General features: G+C 51.1%; 6 protein-coding genes across 8 annotated transcripts; 4 read left to right on the top strand and 2 right to left on the bottom strand.

Annotated features, from left to right (window-relative positions):
• Positions 1–442: 442 nt before the first annotated feature.
• On the bottom strand, positions 443–1,711 carry AAFC00_003645 (uncharacterized protein; the record flags this gene model as incomplete). The annotated part of the gene is made up of 4 exons (XM_069348102.1): positions 443–543; positions 604–1,192; positions 1,248–1,558; positions 1,609–1,711. 4 exons carry the CDS (start codon positions 1,709–1,711, stop codon positions 443–445), a joined length of 1,104 nt encoding a protein of 367 aa, XP_069200968.1.
• Positions 1,712–7,510: 5,799 nt separating this feature from the next.
• On the bottom strand, positions 7,511–8,026 carry AAFC00_003644 (mitochondrial 37S ribosomal protein uS13m; the record flags this gene model as incomplete). The annotated part of the gene is made up of 3 exons (XM_069343149.1): positions 7,511–7,555; positions 7,634–7,942; positions 8,021–8,026. The coding sequence occupies 3 exons, from the start codon at positions 8,024–8,026 to the stop codon at positions 7,511–7,513; spliced, it is 360 nt and encodes a 119-aa protein (XP_069200967.1).
• A 428-nt stretch (positions 8,027–8,454) lies between these two features.
• Positions 8,455–9,713, top strand: AAFC00_003643 (uncharacterized protein; the record flags this gene model as incomplete). Of its 2 annotated transcripts, XM_069343147.1 has the most annotated exons (6): positions 8,455–8,568; positions 8,636–8,713; positions 8,771–8,787; positions 8,842–9,026; positions 9,083–9,301; positions 9,418–9,713. In XM_069343147.1, 6 exons carry the CDS (start codon positions 8,455–8,457, stop codon positions 9,711–9,713), a joined length of 909 nt encoding a protein of 302 aa, XP_069200965.1. The 2 variants fall into 2 exon arrangements, with proteins under 2 accessions (XP_069200965.1, XP_069200966.1); XM_069343148.1 differs by lacking the exon at positions 9,418–9,713 and having other exon boundaries at positions 9,083–9,321.
• A 5,624-nt stretch (positions 9,714–15,337) lies between these two features.
• Positions 15,338–17,430, top strand: AAFC00_003642 (uncharacterized protein; the record flags this gene model as incomplete). The annotated part of the gene is made up of 2 exons (XM_069343146.1): positions 15,338–15,549; positions 15,618–17,430. 2 exons carry the CDS (start codon positions 15,338–15,340, stop codon positions 17,428–17,430), a joined length of 2,025 nt encoding a protein of 674 aa, XP_069200964.1.
• Positions 17,431–19,523: 2,093 nt separating this feature from the next.
• On the top strand, positions 19,524–22,415 carry AAFC00_003641 (uncharacterized protein; the record flags this gene model as incomplete). Its single annotated transcript, XM_069348459.1, has 3 exons — positions 19,524–20,613; positions 20,673–20,729; positions 20,785–22,415. The coding sequence occupies 3 exons, from the start codon at positions 19,524–19,526 to the stop codon at positions 22,413–22,415; spliced, it is 2,778 nt and encodes a 925-aa protein (XP_069200963.1).
• A 1,342-nt stretch (positions 22,416–23,757) lies between these two features.
• On the top strand, positions 23,758–25,887 carry AAFC00_003640 (uncharacterized protein; the record flags this gene model as incomplete). 2 transcript variants are annotated; one of them, XM_069343145.1, is made up of 3 exons in its annotated part: positions 23,758–23,803; positions 23,884–25,734; positions 25,817–25,887. In XM_069343145.1, 3 exons carry the CDS (start codon positions 23,758–23,760, stop codon positions 25,885–25,887), a joined length of 1,968 nt encoding a protein of 655 aa, XP_069200962.1. The 2 variants fall into 2 exon arrangements, with proteins under 2 accessions (XP_069200962.1, XP_069200961.1); XM_069348101.1 differs by lacking the exon at positions 23,758–23,803 and having other exon boundaries at positions 23,841–25,734.
• Positions 25,888–26,764: the final 877 nt, after the last annotated feature.

The raw sequence follows: 26,764 nt of genomic DNA, 5'->3' as shown, positions 1-26,764 counted from the left end.
CGACCGATTGGGATATGGGCCCGAGGGGTCGTATCTTGGGGAAGATTGAGAATAAGATATCACTCCTCGGCAACTGATGATGCGTAAGACCATTCCTCCTTGCGTGATTCGGAGGCAATTCCTTGAATTCCCCATCCTTGTTGGTGTTATGGTACCTTCCCAAATGAAAACCTATTGTTTGCTTGTTTGATTGTTTGCTAAATATCAACTTGTTCACGTAGGTGGTAGTTTAAGAATAGAAATGAAGGTTGATATTGTAGACTAGAAACAATAGACCGAAAACAAAAATATGTATTGCTGCAAGGCGCTGTATGGCCATCTATACTAATAACGACAGTATGTGCTGTGATATATTGTATAATTGCTAAGGTGATCCTGCGGACGGACCCCGTACACCGTCTCCAACCAGATGACAGGCATGTTCAAACGATTCCTATGAAGCTCATGTGACACTCAGCAGAAAGCGTGCCAGCAGTCGAGATGAGTGGTTGTCGTTCGATGCCGAGCCGAGATCCAAGCTCTCGCGGTTCTTGAGATGATCTCCTGTGCTTGCATTAGTACATTACTTGACTTGAAACACACATTTGGGTCCTCTGCACTGACTGTGTTCGTCACAAAGATCTATCAAACTGCGCAAAAAACCCTTCTCCCATGGATCTTTGCTGCTGTTGAGCCATGTACGAATATCAGCTTGTTGTGTATTCCGACCGGTGGCATATCTACAATGGAAAATATTCTTGATATGGCTAAAAGCGCCATCGATCTCTGCGCATTGTTGTCGAGCCTTGTTACGAGCGACCCATTCATCTTTCTCCTCGCCTCTGCTAAGCCGACCCTCGGCCTGGAAGAGAAGCAATTGTTGGCATTCTTCAAGGACTAGTCCAAGTGCAAGGATCAGTATTAGAGCACAAATCCGCGGATACATCTTTACTGGATTATGTAGAATCTGTTGAAGACGCCCAAGGATATCGTTATAGTGGTCATGACGAATCCGGGCAAAATAATACTTCAATTGCATACTTGCCATCCATGGGGATACCCTTTGTGAGTACGCAGCCGGATCGTTGTGTCCAGATAATCTAGTCAAGGTCTGATCACGACCAGCGTCGTCAATATCGATAGTGTGATCCATGATGAGGGTGGCAGCCAACATCTTAAATATTGATGTCAAAGCATCACGAAGTGCACCATGCTGCTCAATCGTAAGTCATTAGACGGCGGCGATAGAGGGGCCGCTGAATGCTCACTTGGCTATCGTACCGCAGCCTGCGGTACAGAGTGCACAACAACCCTGTCACTTTGATCTTGAAAGGATCTTCCCCGTCAAAGCAAGCCTTTTCGAAATCGTTAAGGTGGTAGCTGACGAGTGTGCTAATGTAGTCCTTGAGACGCTTGTCATCACCTTTATCGAGCTTCTTCACTCCTAAGGGTGGAGATCGTTTTTTTGTCAACCTCCAGGTCAGTCCATCGGCACACAGCTCTTGCTGTTCACGATAGAGGAGCTCCGGCCAAGCTGGTTCATACTCATGCAACAACCACCGAAATGACGGCCCGAATCCTGAAAGTCGTTCAATTTTAACAACAATAACCAGCCAGTGACTGACATACCAGTATTGAGATCTACCCAAATATCTGGACGCTCGTCCAACCAGCCTATGGCTCTTTCTTGGACATAGGTAATCAGATCGTCGTGTTGATGCATCTTAGTCATTGACGCTACACGATTAGCAATTTTACGGAGCATCCTGAAGTACTACTAACAAGGCAATATCGTCGTTACCATATCTGTCAATCTAATTCGCAAACAGCCCAGAAGATGAGACTGGCCACGATGCCGGCGAAGGCTACACTTGTCGCAAAATCCGTCCCCTTTGCACTTTATAGTGTTAGTCGAGATCCATTTAAACATAGGCATGCGCGATCCGATCTCACAGTCATCTGTAGTGGCTGTCAGCACCTATCGTTGTGATTGCTCGGGCTTGAATCTACCTTCAAAAAGACACAAGGCCAACACGCCTTCTTGTCTCTAGTGATCTTGGCATTCTCGCGTGTAGGGTGAAGTAAAGGCCCTTTCCTCTTACCCGTCTTCGTTATCTTATTGTCGCTTCGTTGTGGAGCTACCGAGGTCCTCCCATCAGGCTTTGGGGCTATAGGAACATGTAGATTCCTCTGTGCAGTCACATAGTTCCGGTGAAGTCTCTTTCCATCGTTAGACATACAATGTCCTTGAACATTGATGTTATCTTGGGCGAGATGGAGTGCATTCCATGGATCACTTTCGCCATATACAAAACCAAGGGGCGGCTCGGTGGTGGCTTCACTTGCTGTGTTGCGTACTTGTCTTCCACCATCCGATTGTGTAGCCGCACTTGATATATCATGATAATTACATCCGTTGGGTGGTGTCGAGAAGATACCCATGTCGTTCCCCATGGTGAACATGTCTTGTTCCAATGGCTGGTGTAAGTCCGCACTGAATGGATTCATGCCTATCGCGGTCTCTCGAAAGAAGACTTGAGGACCCAGGTATTGGCCGGGCCAAAAGTCGCCCGGCGAGGTGAATGGAATTTGTTGCAACATGGACATCGGTGGTCCACCTACTGAAAGCTGAGATGACTGGAATTGATTGGTCCATTGCGGGTCCCAACAATACTGCCGAGTCGAGGCTAAAACTGGCATATGTCCTTCAAAGCCTTGAGCTAGCTCACAGCTAGTTGGATCTTCATACATGGAATTGAAGGAGGCGGTCGTTGTGGACCTAACCCTCGAGGAATGTCCGGCATCGTTAGAATCTGTAGTCAAATCTGTGGAAGGGTATGCACGAGGCTGCTCGAGCAGCACGGGTTCTGGTGTATAGTGCCTCGGGCTTGTCGATGGGTTACGCAAGTAATGGCTTGAAGAGGCAGACGAGATGCTCAGCAATTGTTTTGGAGAGCCATTGGAGGAGACAATAGTCCACGAGTCGAGAGGACTTGGGGTGTCTTGGGCAGACTGCACCCACACAAACCCGCCAAACGACGGAGGATGATCATGCTGCTGTTGTTGTGTTGCGGTCATATTTATAATTTCTCGCCTAGGTTGTGATGTCGTCACCCGTTAACGAAGGCGGATGGATGCACAGCAAGTGAGTGCGAATCGGTGTCAGTCGAAACACATTCCAAGGTCGCACCAAAATTATTGATACTATCGGAATGGCATTTCTCGACAAGACGATGTCCGTGTAATACAGAGACATGGCACAGCAACGACGCGAAGTGCATTTAAGAAAGGTAGCTCGCAAAGGCTCCATGCCCCCCGCAGGAATGCAGCACCGGTCAAATCGAGATGTTTTGCCCAATGAGAGTGGTTAGATATCTATTGGCGCCCAAATCTGCAGACTCGTGATGGCCTTTCACCTTGTACTTGATCGACCTGGTTCTGATTCGTGGAAAGCTCCATTATGCGACGACAGATGCTGAATTTCTGCAGGTCTAGACATCTTTCCTTTTTTATTCAAGGAAAGACCTGAGAATCGATGAGACTTAGCAGTGAGCATGGAATGACATCCGAGATTTGCGCTCATATCATTACCCCGCCACGTAATGGAAGTTGCTGCGGATGGAATCAGCAGGAGAGCGGTCCTGCATTACAGGTTGGAAGGAGGAAGAGCCCGGTCAGGACACCGAAGAAGACTAGGACCCCGCCAGGAATTCGCCGTGAGAAAGGCGAGCACTTGGGTCATGAAGTCATGTCAACACACTGTTGAGGCTCACTTTGATAGATTTACATGATTGAGCATCGTGCGTAAATGCAGCGCCTTGTACTTGCCTAGCTTGGGCAATCAACCTACCTTACCTAAGGCTACCTTAATGTGATATGCCATGCTGACACCCTTCTAGCAACGGCTACGGGCCGCGTTCTCAAAGAAGACAATAGTAGATTACGAGAATTGTAGCGAAACCACGAATATTATCCACGAAGCACCGAGTATAGCGAATCTGATAGCTCCGAACGGCCTGTTGCAGCTCAAATGACGTGAAATAATCGTCTGCTGGGCTCAAGGAACGGTCTTGCATATGCTTCCAGGCGTATGAATGACGTTCCAAGGATAGTAAAGAGCTGCGTCGCACAGAAGTAGGTATACTTCAATAGCCTGGCAAGGGCAGTAAAAATGTGTACGAGTGCGTGATTAACCTGCGAGCCATACTTCTTGCAATGGGTGTTGCTAGTTCTGTGCAGCGAAAGTTCAACGAGCACATACTGAATGTAGCCACAGCATGTTGTAGTCATAATCGTGGCAGTGCAAAATGCGCAAACGCGATTCCTGAGAAATTGAAGGACATCAACCTTAAGGTATGCTTGCGCAAAGAACTTAGCGGTGGGGGGCTGTGGCTAAAGACTGATCTTAATGTCGTTGTATCCCGTCTACAAGGCAGTCGGCTACCTGACTACCTACTGTACCTACCTTACCATCCGAAGCACAGCTGGGAAGTCCGGGCTAAGACGTCGGACTTCACCCCTCAAGCAACTCACTACGACCACAAGGCAAGAGAATCCAACAAATTCGGTCACCGCCGGCTTATACTTTTCTAATTCACCAGCTTGTGCCTACTCTACACAACCGTCATCGGATACATTCTCTAAGCCATGCTAGCAAAGCCGCATCAAACAGTACCTACAGTATTCCCTGGATGCCTGTCACACGAGGCATTGTCCGCAGCACATGGCAACCACGTGTAGTAGCCAGCGCCTGGCATTCAACTGCTTTGCATCTCGAGGGCCGCTGCATTGGTCCTGACGCTATGGGCCCAACCGACCGCCAGTGCGACCAGCAGAATTCTAGGACGCGCTTTTTTGGCTGTCACTTGCTTTCATAGCTTTATCGAGGAATACCTACAACCCTTTTCGGCCGCGGAAAGTCACTATAGGGAACTTGAAATGGTCTATTAGCCATCTGACTCGACTCGTTTTTGACGTAGGACAAAAGCAGAATGGCGCGGGTTTAGCCAATGTAAGTAATGTTGCACATAGCTTCAGCTCTGCTTTGGCACTCCTGCCTTGACATTGGGCAATCGCCTTGATGGCCTGCTGAAATTGCCTCAGTATGGCTACGCTACACGGCAGCTGGTGCCATCTGCTCCTGCCTCGGTCACTCTTGTGGTAAGTATAAGAAGCATAAGATATGCCTGTCCACCTCACATTAAGTTTCTTATATTCACCGAGTCTCCTCTCTTCTACTCAATATCCATCCCATATTACTCTCTCGCACCCAATCGAATTCGCACAAACAAGACATCCAAATGTTGTGCTTTCTCGGAAACGATAAGGACGATGGCAATGGATCAGGTTTCGTTGCACGCTCAGTCCTCATGATGAAGCAAGGTCCCAAGGACGATGGTAATGGCAGTACCAGACCGAATCCCACCAGATAATTGTGATTCTGGCAATGACGAGGTAAACATATCCTTCAACATTTTCAGGCTGCCCATAAGCTAAGTCAGCACAGCCTTTGCTAAGCCTCCGGCTTTGATAGCAAGGCGCAGCGGATACACTTCCTATCATTCACTTATGCCCAATACTCATCACTTTCGTTGAACCATCTTGTCGTCTTCTGGCACTTGTATACTGCGAGTCGTTGGGCATCTCTTTCGGAGTCATCGTCATTATATCGGCGCATCGTTACACTCAGCGGACATCATCACATTCATGGGCATCATCATGATCATCATCATCATATCGCTGATCGGCAGGTCACAGCATGACGCAGTCGGAGACTCAGGAACCATGATCGGCATTGAGGCGCTTCAGGGTCAATCATTAAGACAGGGGATACAGACATGTATCACTGCAGTACACACCAGCACAACTTCCCGCGCTATTGAGGGAACATGATGGATTGGCATTGGAATGCATCTGGCTTTGGAGTTATATTTGGAGACGTTTGCTCTGTACATTATATACCTTATTCACGAATCATCAATACCTTGAATTCCCTTGCTACGTTTGAACGATAGTACCCCCTGGAATCTCCAACATAGAGCGAGTACTGCTGGCTTCCGCCCCGAAGATCAGGAACCGGGTATTGGGCATCTAGCTCGGACAGAAGTGAAGAAGTGGCTGTTGCTTGTTCTAGGCAATGACCCCTCGTACCTTCACATTCTGTACACAGCAGCTTGTCAATCGGTAGGAGCGTCATCGGTGATCAATTGCATTGCCACAACATACACTACGGTCCGTCTCAATCCTTCTACAACATCACATTTCTCACCTCCACAATATGAAAACCTGAATCACCAGGAGTGGTTGAGAAAGAGGCAAAGCGCAGGAACATGCACGGATCTGCGAAGCCTCCCCATATGCACAGCGCCTCTAGATTATCTGCACCGTCAATGCATCATGTTCCTTCTCCCTACCAAGATTTCTCTTGCGTGTGCTTGCTGGCTGGGTTGCTTGCTTGCTTGCTATCCAATAGCCCGAATGCAACGTCGGCCGCGGTCCGAGGTGGAAAGCAGAGGGATTGTCACGACATGTTCTGCAGGTCTAGAGACTATACAGATGCCGTGTTTCTCCAACCAACCCACCTCACGCAGGCCTCGCGTAATCCCGTGCTTCGACCTACGGAGGTGGCTTCGCTCGTCGCTGCTGCTGCGGCTGCAGCTCCGCCATATTTGAGTAATCCGTCGCTGAGGGACAAGAATGGTGATGACTGACTGACCAATCCATTCTTATCATCACCTTGGCTATCGATGATGCCTCTCTCAACAAAGCACATTCGCTAATAGGAAGGCAATGTTTTGTTGTAAGGAAGGTACGACGCACGCTTTTCCCTGAGCTCTGTGACTACGCGTGTCGATGATCCAAGCGTTCCATTGCATGGGCGGGAGGAAAAGTCCTGCATATCCTATGTGCGTCCCGATATTGTTGGGATATTACTTTTCTGCGTCTTCTTCTGCACATTCCTGACAAACCACTTGGCCGGATCACTTGCCTTTTCTCTTCGAACATTCGAACAGTGCCGAGGTGATTATGTCTTTCTTTTTTAGTCGGCCTGTAGTGTGATGTGTAGTGTGTTGTTTTCGGGACGACGTTCCCATTCCTGTACGACTATACTACTCCTTTGGGCCTTCCTGCAGCGTGACGAGTGAACCCGATAGGATGGAACCCCTCGGTTGAGTTTTATTCTTGTGCACACTGCACAGAGACATATATACATACATTGCTCGAATAGCTCTGCAGGAGCGAAATAAGGCACAAGGGGAACCAAGCGTTTTGCTCGGAATGGTCTGCATGGATCATCACATATAACGTGATGCCACGAGCAAGATATCAGCTTCGTGCGTGAGTGTGTTCAATTAGAGAAGAAGCGAGGCAGGAAGGATGTTTTGATGGACATTTCTCTTGTTTCCTCTGGTAATTGTGAACGCCGCTCTACGCCATTGCCGCCCCCGGTCCAAGCAACCGAGAGGGATGATGAATATATTTTGTACACGGAAGAAATGTAATGGTACAACAGAAGTTGGGATTTCCTCGTCTAGCCTCTTCGTACGGTCCTGTTGAGTTTCCTCGCCGTGGCGATCTGTGTTTCGGTCAGCAGTGATTCCTCGCATGCATCGCACAGCAGCATAAGAGAGCATTATAGAGATAAGAGACGGACCTGTGACCTTGTGTTCTGTCCCCGCGCAGGTAGACCCATGGCATGCCTACGACCCCGATATGTGCCCATGTCACGCAAGCGTTTGATATTGTCTTGCAATGACCGCCGCAGATCGTTCTCAATTTTCATCGTTGATAATTCGGCGGCTATATCGTTGACTTGCTTGTCGCCTAGTGATCCCACTCGCGCCGTCGGATGGATGAAGAAGCGTGCCATGAGGCGCTGGGAGACTTTGGGTCCGATGCCGTAGAAGGATTCGAGGGCGCCTTTGACGAGGCGAGACTCGGGGAAGTTGGCGCCGAAGATGAACTGAGAGTTGTTGTTAGTGTTTCTGAGATCTGAGTACTGGCGATGGTCGTTCCGAGAGGGTTCGCGCTGCGTGCTTACCACCATGGTCGGAAATAATCTAGGCGATTGACTTTGTGTAGAAGAGTGGTATCGGCAAGCGTATGGCGCTTAGCTGGTCGTTCTCTGATAGTCCCAGTGACTGGCGAGTGAATGTTACAGCGCTGTCGATATGCGCAAGAGGTACTCAACTGTCGCGGTGTGCTGTAATCTCCCAATATCAAAAAGTCATGGATGAATTATGGTCCATACACAAGTTGCAGCGCGGAACATCGGTATAGCGCACGGGCCATTTGTCCGAGTCAGGTTCCTGATCTTGGCAGGGTCTCAGCTCTCCAACATGGTCAAGCTTGGTCTATCTGGTCCATCTGGTCTATCTGTACTGTACTCTGACCCCTCCCCGAACTTGTCTTCCCTCTCCATACCTCAATTGTTACCGATCTGATCTGATCTGATCTGGACGAAGAGCAGTAGCAATGGCCGGCATTCAGAGATACATCATCTCTCTCTTGGTCATCTTGACCTTCTCTTTCATCTACTTTGCCCAGTCCACCGAGGCTGCCGGAAAGGGACCCAAGATCACTCACAAGGTACTTTAGTGATGGTCCTACTCGACTCGAGATCATCACGACGAGCATTGGCTAATGAACGTAACAGGTCTACTTTGACATTGAGTATGACAATGAGCCTCTGGGTCGTGTAGTCATGGGACTTTACGGCAAGACCGTCCCCAAGGTATGTTATAAGTATTCCGGCCAGCCTTTTTGTTACAACCATGCTGACACCTTGTAGACTGCCGAGAACTTCAGGTGAATCCATTCCGAAGGAACCGAAGGAAAGACCGTAGATACTGACAGGCGCAGGGCCCTCGCTACTGGCGAGTCTGGCTTCGGTTACGAGGGATCTACCTTCCACCGTGTCATCAAGGACTTCATGATTCAGGGTGGTGACTTCACCAAGGGTGATGGCACTGGCGGCAAGTCCATCTACGGTGCCAAGTTCCCCGATGAGAACTTCAAGCTCAAGCACAGCAAGAAGGGCCTGCTCAGTATGTATATTGATGGACATCGGTCAATGAAATATGCTCATACCACTTCCCCACAGGCATGGCCAATGCTGGCAAGGACACCAACGGCAGTCAATTCTTCATCACTACCGTCATCACCTCCTGGCTCGATGGCCGCCACGTCGTCTTCGGCGAGGTCCTCGAGGGCTACGAGATCATCGACAAGATTGAGAAGCTCCCCACTAGCTCGGGCAACAACAAGCCCCTCAAGACGGTCAAAATTGCCAAGTCTGGCGAGCTTGAGGTCCCCGAAGAAGGTATTAGAGCTGAGCTCTAATCTACTTTGACAAACAGTATGTATTGTCAATGGTGGATTAGTTTGCACCTTTTTCCATAATAGCTGGGGATAAAAGCATACTGATGATATTGTCAGCGCTCATTGGCTCTGCTGAACCAGTCTCGGACCTCCACGAAGATGCTGATGTACCAGCTGCTGCTGTTGCTCCAGCGACCGACGCTCCCGTCAACGAGAAGGGTGATGAGCCTCTGAACCACCACGAAGAGGAGATCCAAGAATCTCACGACGTCTCATCTTCGGACGGATTGACTGTTTTCCAGAAAATTGGGGCTCTCGCGGTCGTCGTTGCCGTGTGTGCCGTCTTCGTCAAAGCCACGGCTGGCGCTAGAGGTTCGTCTTCGTCCGGCGCCTATGAGAAAGTATCCGCATAGACGATTATCAAATCCAAAGTCAAAGTCAAAGTCGTCAGCTCTTGTCTGTCAGTGTTGCACAAACATGTGTTTGTAAGATTAGTCTGTCGTGCAACTCTCAACCATTCTCGTGTAACACATCCATAGCCCTATGCATACGTGACAAGTCCGTCGTTTTAGTCTGTGAATGTCACCCTTGACCTTGGAGGAACCATTGCCTATGCGATACATCTTCCCGCATGTATCACATCGTATAGTGTGCACTTCGGGCTAAAGAAACACAACATATTTCTCTAACCCATTCTCGACCCAAACTTCTACATTCAACTTCCACGACATCCATGCCATGACATGCACCAGCAGTGGTAGTAACAGGCGACAGGCATCAGCATCAGCAGCATCAGCAGCAGCAGCAGCAGCAGCAGTAGTAACACAGGGGCAAAGCCACGACAGACCAACGATCAACAGCAAGTGGAACAACGACAAAAAGTCAAAGAGTCAAAACCCCGACAGAACAAGAGCGCCAAAAAGGTACAGACGCAAGAACACATGTCGTGCGCCAGGAAGTAGTATCTGCTCGCAGAAGCTGACTACTGCATAATGTAAAATTATGTATGTAGATGGTGTGTGTGATACAATGCAGGTACCTGCCAGGTACTTGTTGTGCTGGTAGTAATGACGCTGTGCTGGTGTCGTGTTGGTCGTACTGGTGTCACCCACCTTTTTTCTCTCTTTTCTTTCTCTACTGTTCCTAAGGGAGGTTTTGTAATTGGGTATGTAAGGGAGCATATGAAATGTATAAGTAGACGTAAGTGAGCAAGAGCGATGTGCGAAAACGGCTAGATGTGCACTTTCTATGCTTCTTACTCCATCTCTAAAGGCTGACCGAGTAGCGAAACAGACGCTCGACGGAGGAATGGGAAAGTTCTTTAGGCGATATATGTCGTGCTACTGGTAAACGTAAGCATGGCCACGGCATGTAGTGCGACGCAGGTACGTCTTATGCTGGTGCTTATGCTACCCCTTTTCCCCTCTTTTTCTTTTCTGATTACGCTGCGGCTCAATCGAGCTTTGTTTGTGTAGAGTGAGCGTCTTTTCTCTTACTCCCCCTTTTCGTTGCCCCTTAAATTCCTTCAGATGTATGTGAGGAGCGAGGTAATCTACTGTGAGAGAAGCCCAAGTTCATCAAGGGCCGTGAAGTGTTGTAGTCTAATGATGGTAAGATGGCAACAAAATATCAGGAGCACAGCGAGTTGTAGCGATCAGGGGAAAAAATGATAAGATTATGGAGTGTATGTTTATTTGCGATTGCTCTATCCACCTTGGCGACTCTTGCTTGTAAGACAAAGTGATGGCGAGCAAGGTAAGTAACGTTTATTGCGGCCTAAGTGAAGGCAAGAAAATGATTCGTGGCGGCGAGTATGCACACGATGTGGCACTGCTCCATGCTCATGTTGGTTCCGACACTGTCGTTCTCGATCAGGGTGCGGACTGTTTCCTAGGCTATGTGGGAGCAGGCTAAAGGCACTCCTGTGCCATTTGGCATCTCTAGGACATATGCACTTGCCTCTGATGGTGATCAGATGCGTCGAGCATGAACGGCCCGAGGACTTTGTGGTGCTTATCATATTCTCCTCGACAGGCCTAGAGAAGTCGCAGGTACGACAGACATACATGGTGCGTAGACCGGGAGCTCTCATAGAATGACGCCATGTGAGGATGGGGCAATCCGCAGGTGAGATTTGATACAACTTCGGCTGTGAAGCCTACTTGAGTTCGGTATAGTGTAATCGGTACGTGTAGATGCACGTCTCGTGAAAGTGTCAAACATCGAAGATGTCTCGTGGTGAAAGGGAAGTAAAGATATCCCGTCATCAATATGAGATGAGGATCGACATGGTGTTGACAAGGCTGGTCGAGATGTAGAAATCGACCAGGGTGTCTGAGATTGCTCCGAGTTGTCTAGAAGAAGAAGTCACACTACGGTAGTTCGAGAGTGCTGACGTGTTGTAGGAGTGAGCCTGTCAAGCGATGTTTGTTTTAAGGGCTACTGTGCACACTCGAGTGAGGGAATCATCGATAGCTTCGTAGTATAGATATAGTCGTTAGGCGTGGTTGTGGTGATGCGTGTCGTGCTGGGATTATTCTTTTGCAGATGTGTATCGACGGAAGTGATGTCCTCTCAAGATGGCTGCCATTTTCCGACCGGCTCGCCCGTGTGACGACGCTCGCCCTCGATAGTCTCGAGCTTGCCTGATTCTGCTTGTATGATCTCAGTCAATCCCTTGGTGGAGCCTGCAAGCTTGATGTGTGGTGCATGTTCAGAAATGGTAGCCAGTCGATCAAGTGGTGATGAAGAGTGATTGCTCGGACGGGTAGACAGGAGTGCCTCAGATTCGAAGTGCACTCGGGCATCGACACCTGCTGCTATCCTCGCTGTAGCATTAGACATCCATTTCAGGTGTTCGTCGTCATGGCCAGATGAGTGGCTGAGCAGGTATAACGGGGGATCGCAAGCCCGAGACGAAACATCGTGCTCTATAGCGCCTTTAAGGGGCTGATCAGCGTCAAGATCCATGTCCTCGCCTGTCACAGTTGGGTCTCGCGACTCCGTCTCACGGTTAAGGCATTCTTCTGCCCAAGCACCGATACCAACAAACAGATCATCGGTCTCATTTTGAGACACTGGGCGTGACATGGTTTTAGCCCCTTTGTCGTTGTGGTTGGTCTTTGGAGCTGTTCGGGTCATCTTGTGTGTGTATGGGGTTAGCGGCGGCGTTTGAGATCTTGCTTTGGTATCGGAATATCGTAGGCGCTGGCATGCCCTTCGATAAAAGGCAGTATTTGTGAAAGGCAGTTTTTATCTCTGGGTGAGCAGCGGCCCATAAAGCTGTTAAGTCGGTGTGCGGCAAGATGTCGCTTGAACAGCCTCGTAGATTTGTATAGTCGGTGTGGTCGTCGAAAGGTTCTCAGTACCTGGATTGTTTCCCTGTATGGTACGTACAGCCGAGCCCTCCCTACCAAGAATACCGGTGAAGATCTCAGTCCAATCGGAATATGAGTATCTCGCCATCCTTTTAACTGAAACAAATGTGCTGGCACAGGTTCGTTTCGTGGGTAAGAGGGCCCTTCGGTTTATCGAGTGGAGTGACTTGAGATGGAATAGTGACGAGCTTGGTGAAAGCATCGTGGCACTGCAAGTTGGGCTTCTTAACGTGGGTAAGAGTCTGTCAGCCATCCTTGAGCATGGCAGGCTCGCTCTGTCGGTGCGTAAGGTGAGCAAGAGCTTGCTGTGGGCGGTGCAGTATCATGGTCTTTGGACTGCGCCTATTACCACGGAAGTGCGGCAGGAGCTGGGCGCAGTCGTGAGATGAATGTTGCAAGGCATGATACCTCCGAGCGTAGTAAAATGATAGCGAACGTCGGTCTTCATGTCGTGCATAAACCTTCGCATCTGTATCTTTCCAAGTCGATCATCGAGCGCTGCTGACTTAGATCATCAGCAACGAAGAGCCAGCATAGATGTGGCTTCGTTAGCTACGGCGCCCCTAATTCATAGAGAGTTCCGCATCTCACCCACCCCCCAACAGCCGCGGCTTGTTCTCCACTTTGTATGCTAGAGTGAGCATTACTTCGTAACATGTTCATGAAAAACCACCAAAGCAGAAGAAGATTTCAGACAGTTGTGGTAACGAGGCTAAGACTTGTAATGATAGGAGAAATCAATTCGCGAAGAAGTATAACTCTCTGACAATGACTGCAAGAAGACACAAAGGAGCCTTTCGTACATCCCTCGAAAACATTGCAGAGAGTAGTCAATTCCGTGGCGTGAGTCTCAACAGCTTGTCCAGGGTGGCTGATGAAGTAACACTAGGTTGCAGGCAGGCTGCACGAAATCGATGATGCGTAAGGGGATATTACAACTCCACCCATCCGGCATTATCGTCGTTCGGCATGCACTGTGATGGCTTGATCATATCAGCCTGCCACTCTCCTACACATGATGCATTGCTGACAAGCAAGTCCCCCTCTTTGTATGAGTTTGAAGACAAACATGGACTGAACTCACAAACCGCAAGGAAACACACCAGGTGAGCTTTTGAATTGCGCCCACTTTGGATGGGTTCAGATGTCGGTTGAGTGCCGAATGGCAGAAACTGTGGCGCATAATCGTCCCGTAAGTGCCGCATCATGAACAGAAAGGCTTCACAGCATTGGGAGTCCCGTGTGCAGGGCAAAATGAACATAGAGATCTGGTCGATATTCTCTCCTGCCATAATCGTAGGTACGATAATTGCGTACTGAATGACAAGCTTAAAGATTGACAGGTCACGAAGTCTGTCCACGACTGAGCTTTCTCAATGCCAGCACACACAAGCCATAGAGTAACATTCACATGGATGGACCACAACGCCACTGGGCAATGGCTTCGTGCAGATTTTACGGCCAGACTTCGATTGAAAGAAGTGGATTTGGACCATTACCGGCAATAAGATGGAATGACCTGAAATCCGATAAAAGGCTGCAGGTTTAGCCCGACAAGGTCAGCCAGGTGGAGTGGAGGGATGTCGGCCTTCCATTGGTCTTGACCCTTTCAGAAAAGTGGCTCCAGGGCTAGGATATCATAGATGGTGCATTCGGTGCTGAGCTAGACAGATGACTGGGACCGTTTCTGTCGAACATCTGACCCGAGACCGGTCGCTGGCTTTTCCGCTGCACAGGCAAGGCACTGTAAGGTTGTCCTTGGAATGTCCTTGAAAAGTAAACTGCAAGTCTGGGGTGCTTGACCTGGACTCACCGGAAAGAGTAAGCACAAGTCGTAGCTTATTTCACTCCTTCCCTCACTCCGATGTCGAGAACGCAAGTGACCTGCCGTGCCTTCTCTGCAGTGTTACTTGCAGCACCTCCTGTCTGCATGCGAAGTGATAGCCGATTACGACTTGATAGATTGAGCCACAAGTGTCTCTCTTCACAAGCGTTGTCCCTTTCTTGCTACCTTACAGTAAGTGCGACGGAGACCTGGGGCACCGTACTGTACCTGTACCTTATCGCTTCTTGCTTCACCACCAATCGGATCACTCGCATTCCAGCCCAATAACTCTCTCCCCATTCGGCGTTAGCGGCTTCAACGCACAGTGAGATTTTCGAGCCATTTCGAGCCTTCACAGGCAAATCTTCCCACCAAACCCCACGGAAACTCGTCCACGCCCCTTATTTGCAAGGCGGTGACAACAAAAGTCTTGGCACAAGTGGCGCCGTCGAAGAAAATCAGAACAACCTGAATCTTCAAGAAGTAGGAGGCCTACCTTGTACGAACCCACCTTCTTCTCACCTCCCCTTCACTACACTATCCCCTCTACCTCTCAAAAAAAATCAAACTCACCAGGAACCTTTATTCGGCTTTTGTTGGAGTTCGTTGGCATTTTTTGCAGCGCGCTCACTCACTCAGGGAACACTAGGATTTTTCATCAGTCCCGGTACATCTTCCCACGTAATTCATAGGCTTACAGAGATCCTCTCCGTTGGTCTTTTTTACTTAAGCCTTTGCCAGAATCTTCTTTTTTTGTCCTCCAGAATTTTATATCTACACTTCGCTCTACGCGACATTGCACATTCTCTTCCTTACTTGAACACTACTTTTCAATATGGCGGATCAACTCAACATGAACAAATTGTCGTTGAACGACTCCCAGCACGCTCAGGGCGCGCCCAACGGCTATCACAATGGCCCTCAGCGCTCCGCCTACATTCCCCCTCACGCCCGAAGCTCAGGCAGAGGACCTGCTCCCACAGCTGCTGCTGAGGTGGACGGTGCTGCTCCTGCCGGCAACGGCGCCTGGGCTGCTCCTCAGACCAAGTACGTCTTTCCTCACGGCTCGTCCGTGATTTCATTCTCCATCGATAAATGCTGACATCTCATCGCAGTGGCTTCAACGGTGCCGCACCTCCTATGGGCCGTGGCGGCAACTGGGGCGGTGCCCCTGCCTTCACTCCCCGTGGTGGAAACAACTGGGAGGGCAACGGTCCAAGAGGCGGAGGTTTCGACAGGAACGCTTACGGCAACCCTTCCGCAGGCGGCGGCAGTGGCAACGCCCGTGGATCTGGAGACGGCCAGTGGAGAGACGGCAAGCACATTCCCGGACCCAGCAACCCCCGTGTCGAGCGTGAGCTCTTCGGCGTTGCCAACGACCCCTCCAAGCAGCAGACCGGTATCAACTTCGAGAAGTACGACGACATTCCCGTCGAGGCTTCCGGTCAAGGCGTCCCCGACCCCGTCAACACTTTCACCAACCCCCCTCTTGACGACCACCTTATCACCAACATCGAGCTTGCTGGTTACAAGGTCCCCACTCCCGTCCAGAAGTACTCTATTCCTATTGTCATGGGCGGCCGTGATCTGATGGCTTGTGCCCAGACCGGTTCCGGAAAGACCGGTGGTTTCCTCTTTCCTATCCTCTCTCAGGCCTTCCAGAACGGCCCTAGCAGCAATGCTCCCGCCCAGAGCGGTTTCGCTCGTCAGAGAAAGGCTTACCCCACCTCTCTCATTCTCGCTCCCACTCGTGAGCTTGTCTCTCAGATCTTCGAGGAGGGCCGCAAGTTCGCTTACCGTTCGTGGGTCCGTCCTTGCGTCGTCTACGGTGGTGCCGACATCGGCTCTCAGCTCCGTCAGATCGAGCGCGGCTGCGATCTCCTTGTTGCCACTCCTGGACGTCTTGTCGATCTTATAGAGCGTGGTCGCATTTCTCTTCAGAACATCAAGTACCTTGTTCTCGATGAGGCTGATCGTATGTTGGACATGGGTTTCGAGCCTCAGATTCGCCGCATCGTTGAGGGCGAGGACATGCCTCCTACCTCTGCTCGCCAGACGCTGATGTTTTCCGCCACCTTCCCTCGCGACATCCAGATGCTCGCCCGTGACTTCCTCAAGGAGTATATCTTCCTCTCTGTCGGACGTGTCGGTTCCACATCCGAGAACATCACTCAGAAGGTCGAGTACGTCGAGGACGTTGACAAGCGCTCCGTTCTTCTCGACATCCTCCACACTCACGGTGCTGGTCTGACCCTCATTTTCGTCGAGACCAAGCGCATGGCCGACTCTCTGTCCGACTTCCTCATCAACCAGGGTTTCCCTGCCACCTCCATCCACGGTGACAGAACCCAGCGTGAGCGCGAGCGTGCTCTCGAGATGTTCCGTACCGGACGTTGCCCCATTCTCGTCGCCACTGCTGTCGCAGCTCGTGGTCTCGATATCCCCAACGTCAAGCACGTCGTCAACTACGACCTCCCCACCGACATCGACGACTACGTCCATCGTATTGGCCGTACCGGCCGTGCTGGAAACACTGGTATCTCCACTGCTTTCTTCAACCGCGGTAACCGTGGTGTCGTCCGTGATCTCCTCGAGCTCCTCAAGGAGGCCAACCAGGAGGTCCCTGCCTTCCTTGAGACCATCGCCCGTGAGGGAAGCGGTTTCGGTGGAGGCGGCCGTGGTGGCCGTTCTGGTGGCCGTGGACGTGGCGCTACCGCCACTCGTGACGTCCGATCTCTCGGTGGAGGTCAACGCCCTGCATACGCTGGAAGCCAGTGGGGCGGTAGCTCCGGAGGTGGCTACGGCGCCCCTGCCCCTGCCTACGGCGGCAGCGGCGGCTACGGTGGCGGTATGGGCGGAGGCATGGGAGGAGGCAGCTACGGCAACCCCTCTGGTCCTTCCGGCCCCGGCGCCAACTCTTGGTGGTAGAGCAGCCTATCCCACTGACGTCTTCATGACAAGCCAGCACCTACACTGGCAAACGGGTCATGCATTTTCCTACATTATCTGGTTTTTGTTTTTTTATATCGATTGCGTGCTTTTCGGTACACTGGACTTCGAAACACACGAATCACTGGCGCGACAAAGTCTCGAAAGATCGTCTTTTATTCATACCCCAATCAGCATGATAGAAAGCGTTGACTTTATCTCCTCCTTTGGGCTCGACTGCATCGTACGGAGACGGCGCTCTTAACGATTATGACTTATTTCGCGGCAAACTCTTTCACCCGGCGCGTGCTTTGGCTTCTCTGATTACGAGGCCGCCTGCATACCATGGGAGAGATACAGCCGCGGCGAGCGCACTCGTCTGCATCACGGCTCTGGGCATTTGTTGCAACGATAGATTCGGCCTGCTTCGGTTCCAGCTTTTCTTCATTCTCACATTTTCCTTGCACACGCGCGTTGTTTCCTAGCTTTTTTCTCACATGGACCCCCATTACAGCAAAAACGATCCTGGCATTTGACGTGGCATGGAAGCCTCGTTCAGGGCTATTTTCTGGCAGCGCATTTATATAAAGCTGCTTTTCGGTTCTGTGCAGCGATGATACCCCACGTGTGCTGCTTCAGGCGTTCTTTGACAAGGAGAGCGCAGGCAGGCAGACAGACGGACGGACGGACAGAGATACCCGTCTTTCCCCCCCTGATGTGGGGTCAAGATGGTTATTACGGCTGTTATATGGAGCGACAGGCAGCGCAAGACGACTTTTCGGATGATACCATATTTAGATCAGGTCTCGTCTGGGAGTTATATGGGCGCGGCAGAATATGCATCGCGGCCTGTGGGATATGCTGGTCTTTCGGCAGGATCAACGCCCCCCCCCCAAAAAAAAAGTTATATGTATTTTTTCCATGTCGCTCGTGCTCCAATAGAAAGACTTTCAATTGTACTTTGCAACATATAGTGCTCACTGGGATTCTCTTGTTCGTGCATATTGTGAATAATCAATTATAGATGAAGCAGCTGAAGAAGAACGGGGGCGAGCATGCAAGTGTTATGAGCCGCGTCACGCAAGGATGCATGACATTTTACTGCACATATAGCATGGGAAGGTAGGCTGCATGTTATCACGTCAACTTCACAAATCGCATGCTATGGATTGTTACTAATGCACGCAGAGCGACATCATCGTTACTTATAATTGGACATGAGAACACGAGATGTAGACATATGCCTGCGCCTGAAGTAGTGCACGTCAAGATGGTCACCATAAAGTACCTACCTTATGTGCGTGCAGAGTAAGGTATTATATTATCACACGAGTAAGGCAGAGAAGCTTTTCCCCATGTGTAGAAGTCAGTCATCCAAGCGTCTCCCCCGGATCTGTGGGACAGACGGCGTCATGTCGGGACATCGGCATAACAAGCAAGATAGGCAAAGTAATACTGCTGCTGTATCATCAGAAAAAAGCGATGAGGAAACGGATGTGGATCTGGAGCGAGGAGGAGCTGAAGCTCGAAGCGGCTTCTTGTACTTTGTCTCGGTGAATCCGTAGGGCGGAGAGAGTTATTCGATGCAATTGATGATCAGATCAGCAGTCAGCGACACAGCAGTTCCTTGACAATAATACCTTCCACAGTACTTTTTATTCGCAGCACATGCACAGAAGTGTAGGAGCTGGTTTAAAAAGGGTTTAGAACAGCAACAACCTCTCTCTCATACATGCATGGAGCTTGGCTCTGTCGATAACAATAATAATAATAATAATCTCATCATTATCGACAGCGGCATCAGCAGCAACTGTTCTTCGTGTCAATCCAGAGCACATTCAAACAAGGTCTCCACCAGACTCAACAGGCGTTGTTGTATACAGCACACACAGCACATCCTTGTACATCTCTCTCCACATCTTCTTTCTCTCTTTTGCATCCGCGCCCATCGTCTCGCCAGGTGCTGCTGTCTCGACGTCCGGCGCCCTTATGCGCTTGCCATTCCCTTGCCGTTCCCTTCCAGTCTACTATCCATCAGCCTTCATTCCTTTCTTGTTGTTGTCATCATCATCATCATCATCATCATCTCCAACATGTCGAGCTTGAAACACATCCTGGCGGATGAACCAGAAGAGAGTGCCAGACCCACACCACCCACGCCGACCGCGCAGGCCACAATAGCGCCAGCAGCTGCAGCAACACCGAACGCGCAGCCGGAAGGAGCCTCTGACGAGAATGGCAAGGCCGCCTCTGTCGACGAGACTCGGGACGACGCCGATGCTCCCCATTACACATCGACGACACAAACCACGCGGCGCAATGCCAACGGCAGCGTGTCATCCGTCTACTCGGGCAATAAGATACGACACTTGAAGAAAGAGGATGGCATTCCGCTGTGGAGAAAGGACATCCAGTACGAGTTCCTGTGTCTGGTCTTCCACAACGAGCAGAAGGTCTTCACGCGCTACTCGGACGGCAAGGAGGGCTTCACCTTTGCCGACATCTACATCGATGCCATGTCCAAGAGCAGCAAGTGCAGCAAGATCCTCAAGGAGAAGCTGGCGCAAGATGTGCCTTCTGCGATTACTATGGCTATGGTGTGTCTGCTGGTCAATGTCGGCAGGATGAATACTACTTTGAACTTCTTTCCCGAGATGCGCGCACAGCTGCGCACTTACCACTCCATCCCAGCTCTCCAGGCCAGGCAAGATCCCAACGCCTACAAGCAACTCCAGGATGCGCCTCGTCTCAAGTCCATCTTGAAGGGTGCCACCGAAGACTCGCCTCAGCCTGGCACCATTGAAGAAATCAAAGCCGCCGACAAACCACGCACGAACCCGGTCAACTTGATCTTCGTGCTTGCCCAGTATGCGCCCAAGATCTCCGAGCTTCACTTCCACGCCCCGCGCGACTTTTTCGACCTTGTCATGCGACCGACGCTGAGCAGCAAAAGTAGAGCCAACGCTTTCTTGTGGCTGATGTGGCATTATCTCGAGAGCGACTTCGCCCGTGAAAGCGTGCTGCAGAACCCTTTCGGCCGCGGCGGTGAAGGCCCAGGCTCGGGCGGCATGCCCATCAAGGTTCCCGACCTCGAAGCGCTGACCGAGGAGGAAGCCGAGAGAGAGAACGTCGACACCATGTCGGAGGAGGAGTTTGGAGACAACAAGCGCAAGGAGCGCCTTGGTGAGTGCGGTCGTCTCGTCGATGTTTTATCGCTGACTCTGTCTCTGACTACCTCACAGCCATTGTCGCAAGCGAACCCAGCCCGGCCATGACCGCCTTGAAGCGCGCGAGGAAAGGTAACGTCGCATCCTGTTCCGTCCGTGTGGATTACTTCTCAAACTGACACTGCAGGTGCAGAGCGGAGTCTGTTCGCAACCGGGGGTGAGGGGTCTGAAGGCGTCAATACGCCAAGTCGCGACTTTCACTCGCCCGTACCTGGTGGTGAGCACCATGCCCTCTCGATTCCACTTGATTCCACTTCCACTGCTCCCACTCGCCCCCTCCCTGTGCAGGAAGTGATCATGGCTGACGACAGCACAGGTTCGGCATACAGCCATGACGATCACGGCGACGGCTACGCCGGCAGCGAACACACCCGCTCGCCCTCACCGCCAGCCTCTGGTTTTCAAGCCATCAACAGAAGTCAAAAGACCCCAGGTACAGCCATTGGCATCAAGAGCCTATTGAGCGAAGACGATCCCGCCATGAACACGTCACCCGCTGCCGTGCCCAAGAAGGGCCCTGGCCGGGGCAATTGGCGACGAAGCAAGGGCGAGCGATCGGAGCCGCAGCCCATCCTGCCCAACACACCGTCATTCGGCTTCGTCCACGAGTCCCCGGCACCGAACACACCTGGCGCTCGGGCCTCTCCTTCGGCCAGCATTTCCTTCCAGCCGCTCAACATCAAGGACCACATACCCACTCCCTCGTATCAATCCTCCAAGCGTAGTCGGCCCTTGACATCCCACCAGCAGGCAGTCAGCGATCATCGTCGCACGCGCGTCAACTCTATCCTCGACCTCGGTCATCGCACCAGGCTCAGAGACGCGAAGAAGAAAAGATACGAGGAGGGCCCTATCGTTCAGGCATGGAAGCGCATCAAGATGCTTCCCGACGGCTGGGACAGCGAAGAAGACAGTCTAGACAAGCCCAAGGAAGACTCCAAGGACAAGGACAAGGACGACAACGGGAAAAACAAAGTCAGGGAGGAAGAAAAGGCCGCAGCAGCTCTTCGAAAAGCTGGCGCCGGCACAAGGACTCTCGGCGGCTTCCGTCTCCCGAGGACAGACAAGGAGATTGAGCGAGAGAAGGCTCGCGACATCTTCAAACCAGACCCGGAGGACGATGACGACTACGGAGAGCAGGCGATATACTACGCAGACGGACTGCGCCGCTTCTACGAACGCATGGAAGTCTGGGACGAGCGCGCAAACAAGGGAGCACCGCTACGAGAGCCGCCAGAACGCAAAATCCCCTACGAAGCAGAATTGGAAAAGGAAGACCAGGAGCTCGACGCCGAACTCACTGCCACCCTCACACCCCGTCCACGTCAAGCCAGGAAACGCGCCACCGGCGCCGCGGCAGGACGGAAGTCCAAGGGCGGTGCTTCGACCCCTGCCGGTGATGGCAAAAAGGGTAAAAGGGGAGCGCGGCAGCAGCAGCTGCTGCTGCTGCAGCGGCCGCTGCCGCCGCGTCCGCCACGGCCACACCTGTCCCGGCAAACGATGAAGACGAGACCATGCTCGACGGTGACGAGACGATCCTCACCGAAGCCGGCGCTCCTCCGGCAGGCGACTCTGGCGAACTCGATGACGACGATCGAGAACTATTGGGAGAAGCCGATGGGGACGAGAGCGACGACGAGGACGATGGTGAAGGCGAGGGTGATAATGAGGGAGAAGGAGAAGCAGAAGGAGAGGTCGAGGCCGAAGTGGAGGAGATGGACGAGGACTGATCTCTTCTGTCTTTCCGACTCGATTTGAATGATTGGGATCGGATCGGATTGATATGATGTCGGCTCTTTCCTTTGCTCACACTTTTTTTGCCTGATTGCTCTTTTGTGATACCACAGACTACCTCATGGTGCAAATAAATCACTACTACTACACTGTAATCCAACCATATCCTTCTCTTTCCTCGTCACTCTTGGATGTAACCTACAGACAAGCTGTATTCCAATCTCGTAATCATAGAGATTAGACGATGAGAAGACCTCGTCTTTACAGAGACTAAGAGAGGGTAGTCTGTCTACGAATAGCGTAACATGCCCTGAGTTCCTTGAATTATGATTGGCCTTAAACATCAAAACACCGCCGCGACGGCACGGGCAGCCAAGTGTGGCGCTGCTGCTGTCTGTTCACTCGCAAACAAGTAATTAGGGTCTGGTCTCTTCTTGGTTAAGGTCTGGTCCGGGGCAAGCAAGCTCAGCTCAGCTCAGCTCAGCTCTTTCAGCTCGCGTTGCAATCATCTAGATTTTTAGAGTTTACCACTGCTGCTGTGCTTGTAGGCAGAAGATTGTCTATGTAAGGTAGGTACTTGTAGCGTGTGTAGGTGGCCCCCAGGGTACATGCATATGTACAAGTCAAGTACCTTCACCTTCTGAGATTGGGTTTCAGCTCGAATTTGATTGGGTCTGTACTTTCTTCCTGGTCTGTTTCTGTCTCTGCACCTCTTCTTTAGGAGAATTGCTGAGTGTTTCCTACTATGAGTTTTCTATCTCTTGGTCTTTGCCTTGCTTGACCGACTTACTTTGTCGTACGACGTTTTGTGGGTAGATTACAGGTTTGCGAAGACATACCTTGTCGACGCGAAGACAGAGAGGTCACATTGCGCTAGCTACCTTACCCAGCCTTTGCGGTTCTTGTACGGTCGTGTGTTTGTTTGTGATCTTGCGCTTTGTGCTCGTTTTCATTCGGGTCAAACATCTTGAGGCGGCACCAGGAAACAGGTGCTGTATTAAAGTGTGGTAGCGCGCTACTTGCGAGGGGAAGAGATATATTGCTGGGTGCATTCCAGGTTTCTTTCGAGTCCGCTGTTGGTTCTATCTTCTCTTCTTCTCGCTTCTTCTTGATACCGTCAAAAGACGTCTTTTGTGAGGGCCTTTGGCATACCATCGAGCATCGGAGCAGCGTCTCTTCGTGTTCCTCGGTCAAAAGGAGGATCCGCTTGGAGAGCAAGGGAATCTATTCCGTTTCTTGCCACTTGAGGGTATTCGAACAGTGAAGAAGACGACGTGCTTGGGTTGGCCACCCGCAACATCAGGCGCATACTGGCTTATCGTGAGTGCGCAAGGCGAGGGATTGGCTTGTAACAAAAGTACCAAAAATGGGGTTGGGTATATTAGAAGTCAAGGGGTCGCAACGAGTACCAGGTATGACAGCTGCTTTCCTCCGCATATCATCTCGCCGATGGAGTGGCACGGAAAGATTTCACTCACACAGTACTACGCAGGCACTGCGGACCTTGAGGAGGACCAGCTAGGCGGAAGGCTGCACAATGACACCTCACACGAGACCGGCCCGTCACAGCCACGACGACATCTCAAATACAGCGACGGAGTTAACCCGGTAGCACTGGTCCCACAGCCTAGCGACGACCCAAACGATCCTCTCAACTGGCCTCTTGCTGAGCGCGACCGAATCCTGGCAATCCTCTGCGTCCTCTCCGTCATCGCCTCGACGCTATCACCGTTACTAGCAGCAAACACTCTGACACTGACGCTTCACTTTCGGCGTTCGTTTACTGATATCGCGCTGCTTACAGGCTATCATCTTCTTGGTGTTGCTGTGGGTGGTTTGATTTTTGTTCCCTCCGCCCGCGTATGGGGAAAGCGTCACCTCTACCTCCTTGGTACTGTCATCGTCATCTTCAGCAGTATCTGGGGTGGTGCTTCGAGTCACAGCTACACGAGTCTTCTGTGGGCGCGTGTGTTCCAAGGCATCGGCCTCGCGCCATTCGAAGCCCTCGTCAATGCTAGCGTGGCTGATCTGTTCTTTGTTCATGAAAGAGGTAAGCGTATGGCGCTTAGTGCGCTGGCGCTGTTCGGAGGTGCTTTCTTCACACCAGTCGTGGTGGGTAAAATGACCAGTACGCTGGGATGGGAATGGTGTTTTTGGTTCATCGCTATCTTTACGGGTTGTATGTTGCCGCTCGTGATATTCTACTGTCCTGAGACAACATTTGTGAGAGACAATGAAGCAGACGGTGGCAGAGAGATGTTTGAATTAGGTGAAGATTCAGACCGGCAGAGACAGGCATATTCTGGCGATGGCGTCGAAGATCGTGTATCATCATCGACAGGCTATGACGATCGAGACGGCATTGCTCATGAGATGCTCGATTACAGCAACAACGGCAGCGTCAATAGTGACGCAGCACTATCTCACGAGCTAAAGGGACAACAGCACCAACACTCCCGGCTAGAGAAAGATGATACGACTGCTCACTTCGCCGTGAAGAGCTCATCTCCAACGACCATGGCGACCTCGACACCGTCAACACTGGCGACGAAGCGAGAACGTACGCCCTACCTCCAAACACTACGGCTGTTTCCTCGAACTCGGTTCACAAAGACACCCTATCATCTTCTACTCCTCCGACCTTTGCCCTTGCTCATATCTCACCCCACGATCCTTTATGCTTCTGTAACCCAGGGTCTCCTGATTGGCTGGACAGTGCTAATCGGTATCATCCTTGCGGCCATCATGCTTCTCCCTCCGCTATCATTCAATGAGGTAGAAACAGGCTACATGTATGTGGGCGCATTCATAGGCGCCCTCATCGGCTTTGCAATCAGCGGGTTCATGGCTGACTACATTCCGACACGCATCATCGCGAAGAAATACAACAACGGAGTCTGGGAGCCTGAATTTCGTCTCATCCTCGTCATTCCTCAGGTCATCTTGGGATGCGCTGGTCTGTACGGGTTTGGCATCGTGAGCAACGACGTCAGGAAATACGGCTGGTTCTGGCCAGACTTTTTCTTCGCGCTCGAAGTCGCTGGCATGGTCGTTGGCGCTGTCGCCGCTAGCTTGTATGTGGCTGATTCATGCGCGGGCGGAGACAGTGACGATAGCGTTCACCGTGGCGGTAGTAGCAGTACTGAAGACAGTGCATCCGCCAGAGGCAGTGGTGGGCTGCAAGTTGAGGCATTCACCGCAATGCTGATCTTCAAAAACGTCTTCTCGTTCGGTCTCACTTGGTCAGGATATGATTGGCTTGTGGAAGCGGGCATCAGAAAGGTCTTCATCGCTGTCGCTAGTGTGCAGCTGGGCGTTTTGGTATTGAGTACTGTTCTCATGTGTGAGTATCCCCTTTTTCCTGCTGCTTGCCTTTTGGCTTCGCAATTCACACGAAAGGGCGCTCTGACTGACCTTTGAGATAGATGTTTTCGGAAAACGTAATCGCGCCTTTTTCGCTCGACATGATATCCTCGCGTGGTTTAAGCTACGGTAAACAATAATCGTCTTGAAGGAAGCTGTAAGGAGGGTTCTTGCTACATAATCATATGATTTATTATATCCAATAGTGACAAATATACATTTCTACCAAGTGACCGTTCAGTCTGCACGTAAATTTCTATCCGTCCTAGCTACGATCAGAAAAAATCGCAGCTCATATTCATAACTTACAGGGTCATGGAACCAGAAGGGGAACCCTGTCCTCATCACATCGACACAACTCGTCCATGAAAAAATAACCCAACGATCACATTTTCCTTCAAAGACCCATCACCGGGTTCATCTCTTCAAATCCTGTCCCATATACCAGGCTCTACCTCGCAAATACAGCCTCACACATCGCGTAACAGACATTATACAGCCCCATTCCTCGAAAACAGCCTCAACTTTAGTTTCCTCATCCCGCTGACCGGAAGTCACACGACCCTCGAGGACGACGGAAATAACCCCCACGGCCAACGGCGACTCCCTCGTTGTTTCGTGCCATGGGACTGTCCGCGTTCATACAGTAAGCGGTATAAGGCGGGTTTGTAAGCACGCATGCGTTGCACGAATACGCTGAACTGACTGTAGCGCTGCATTAATTGCTGAAGCGATACCTCGGACGTGCTTTGAGACCGATGCGTCCGAAGGACTGTACAGTACTGTATGGTCGGCTGCCTGGCTTTATGCTTCTTGCTTTACTTTACTTTACTTTACTTAGTGCGATGAATGCCTTGTTATCGCGGTGATGTGTGAATAGTCGGGTCTTTTGTCTTTAGTCAGCGCTCGGTATAGGTCTGCTCGAGGTGGGCGGTAATTGCCGTCTTGACTTTGACAGAGGTCGCGGGTGGTGTTGCTATCGCTATTGCTAAGCGTGGTGGTCTTGTGAT

The sequence above is a fragment of the Neodothiora populina genome (assembly GCF_041146345.1).
Source record: "Neodothiora populina strain CPC 39397 chromosome Unknown canker_contig_16, whole genome shotgun sequence".
NCBI lineage: Eukaryota > Fungi > Ascomycota > Dothideomycetes > Dothideales > Dothioraceae > Neodothiora > Neodothiora populina.
The sequence above is the reverse complement of the archived record's forward strand: the minus strand, read 5'-3'. Positions and strand labels throughout refer to the sequence as shown.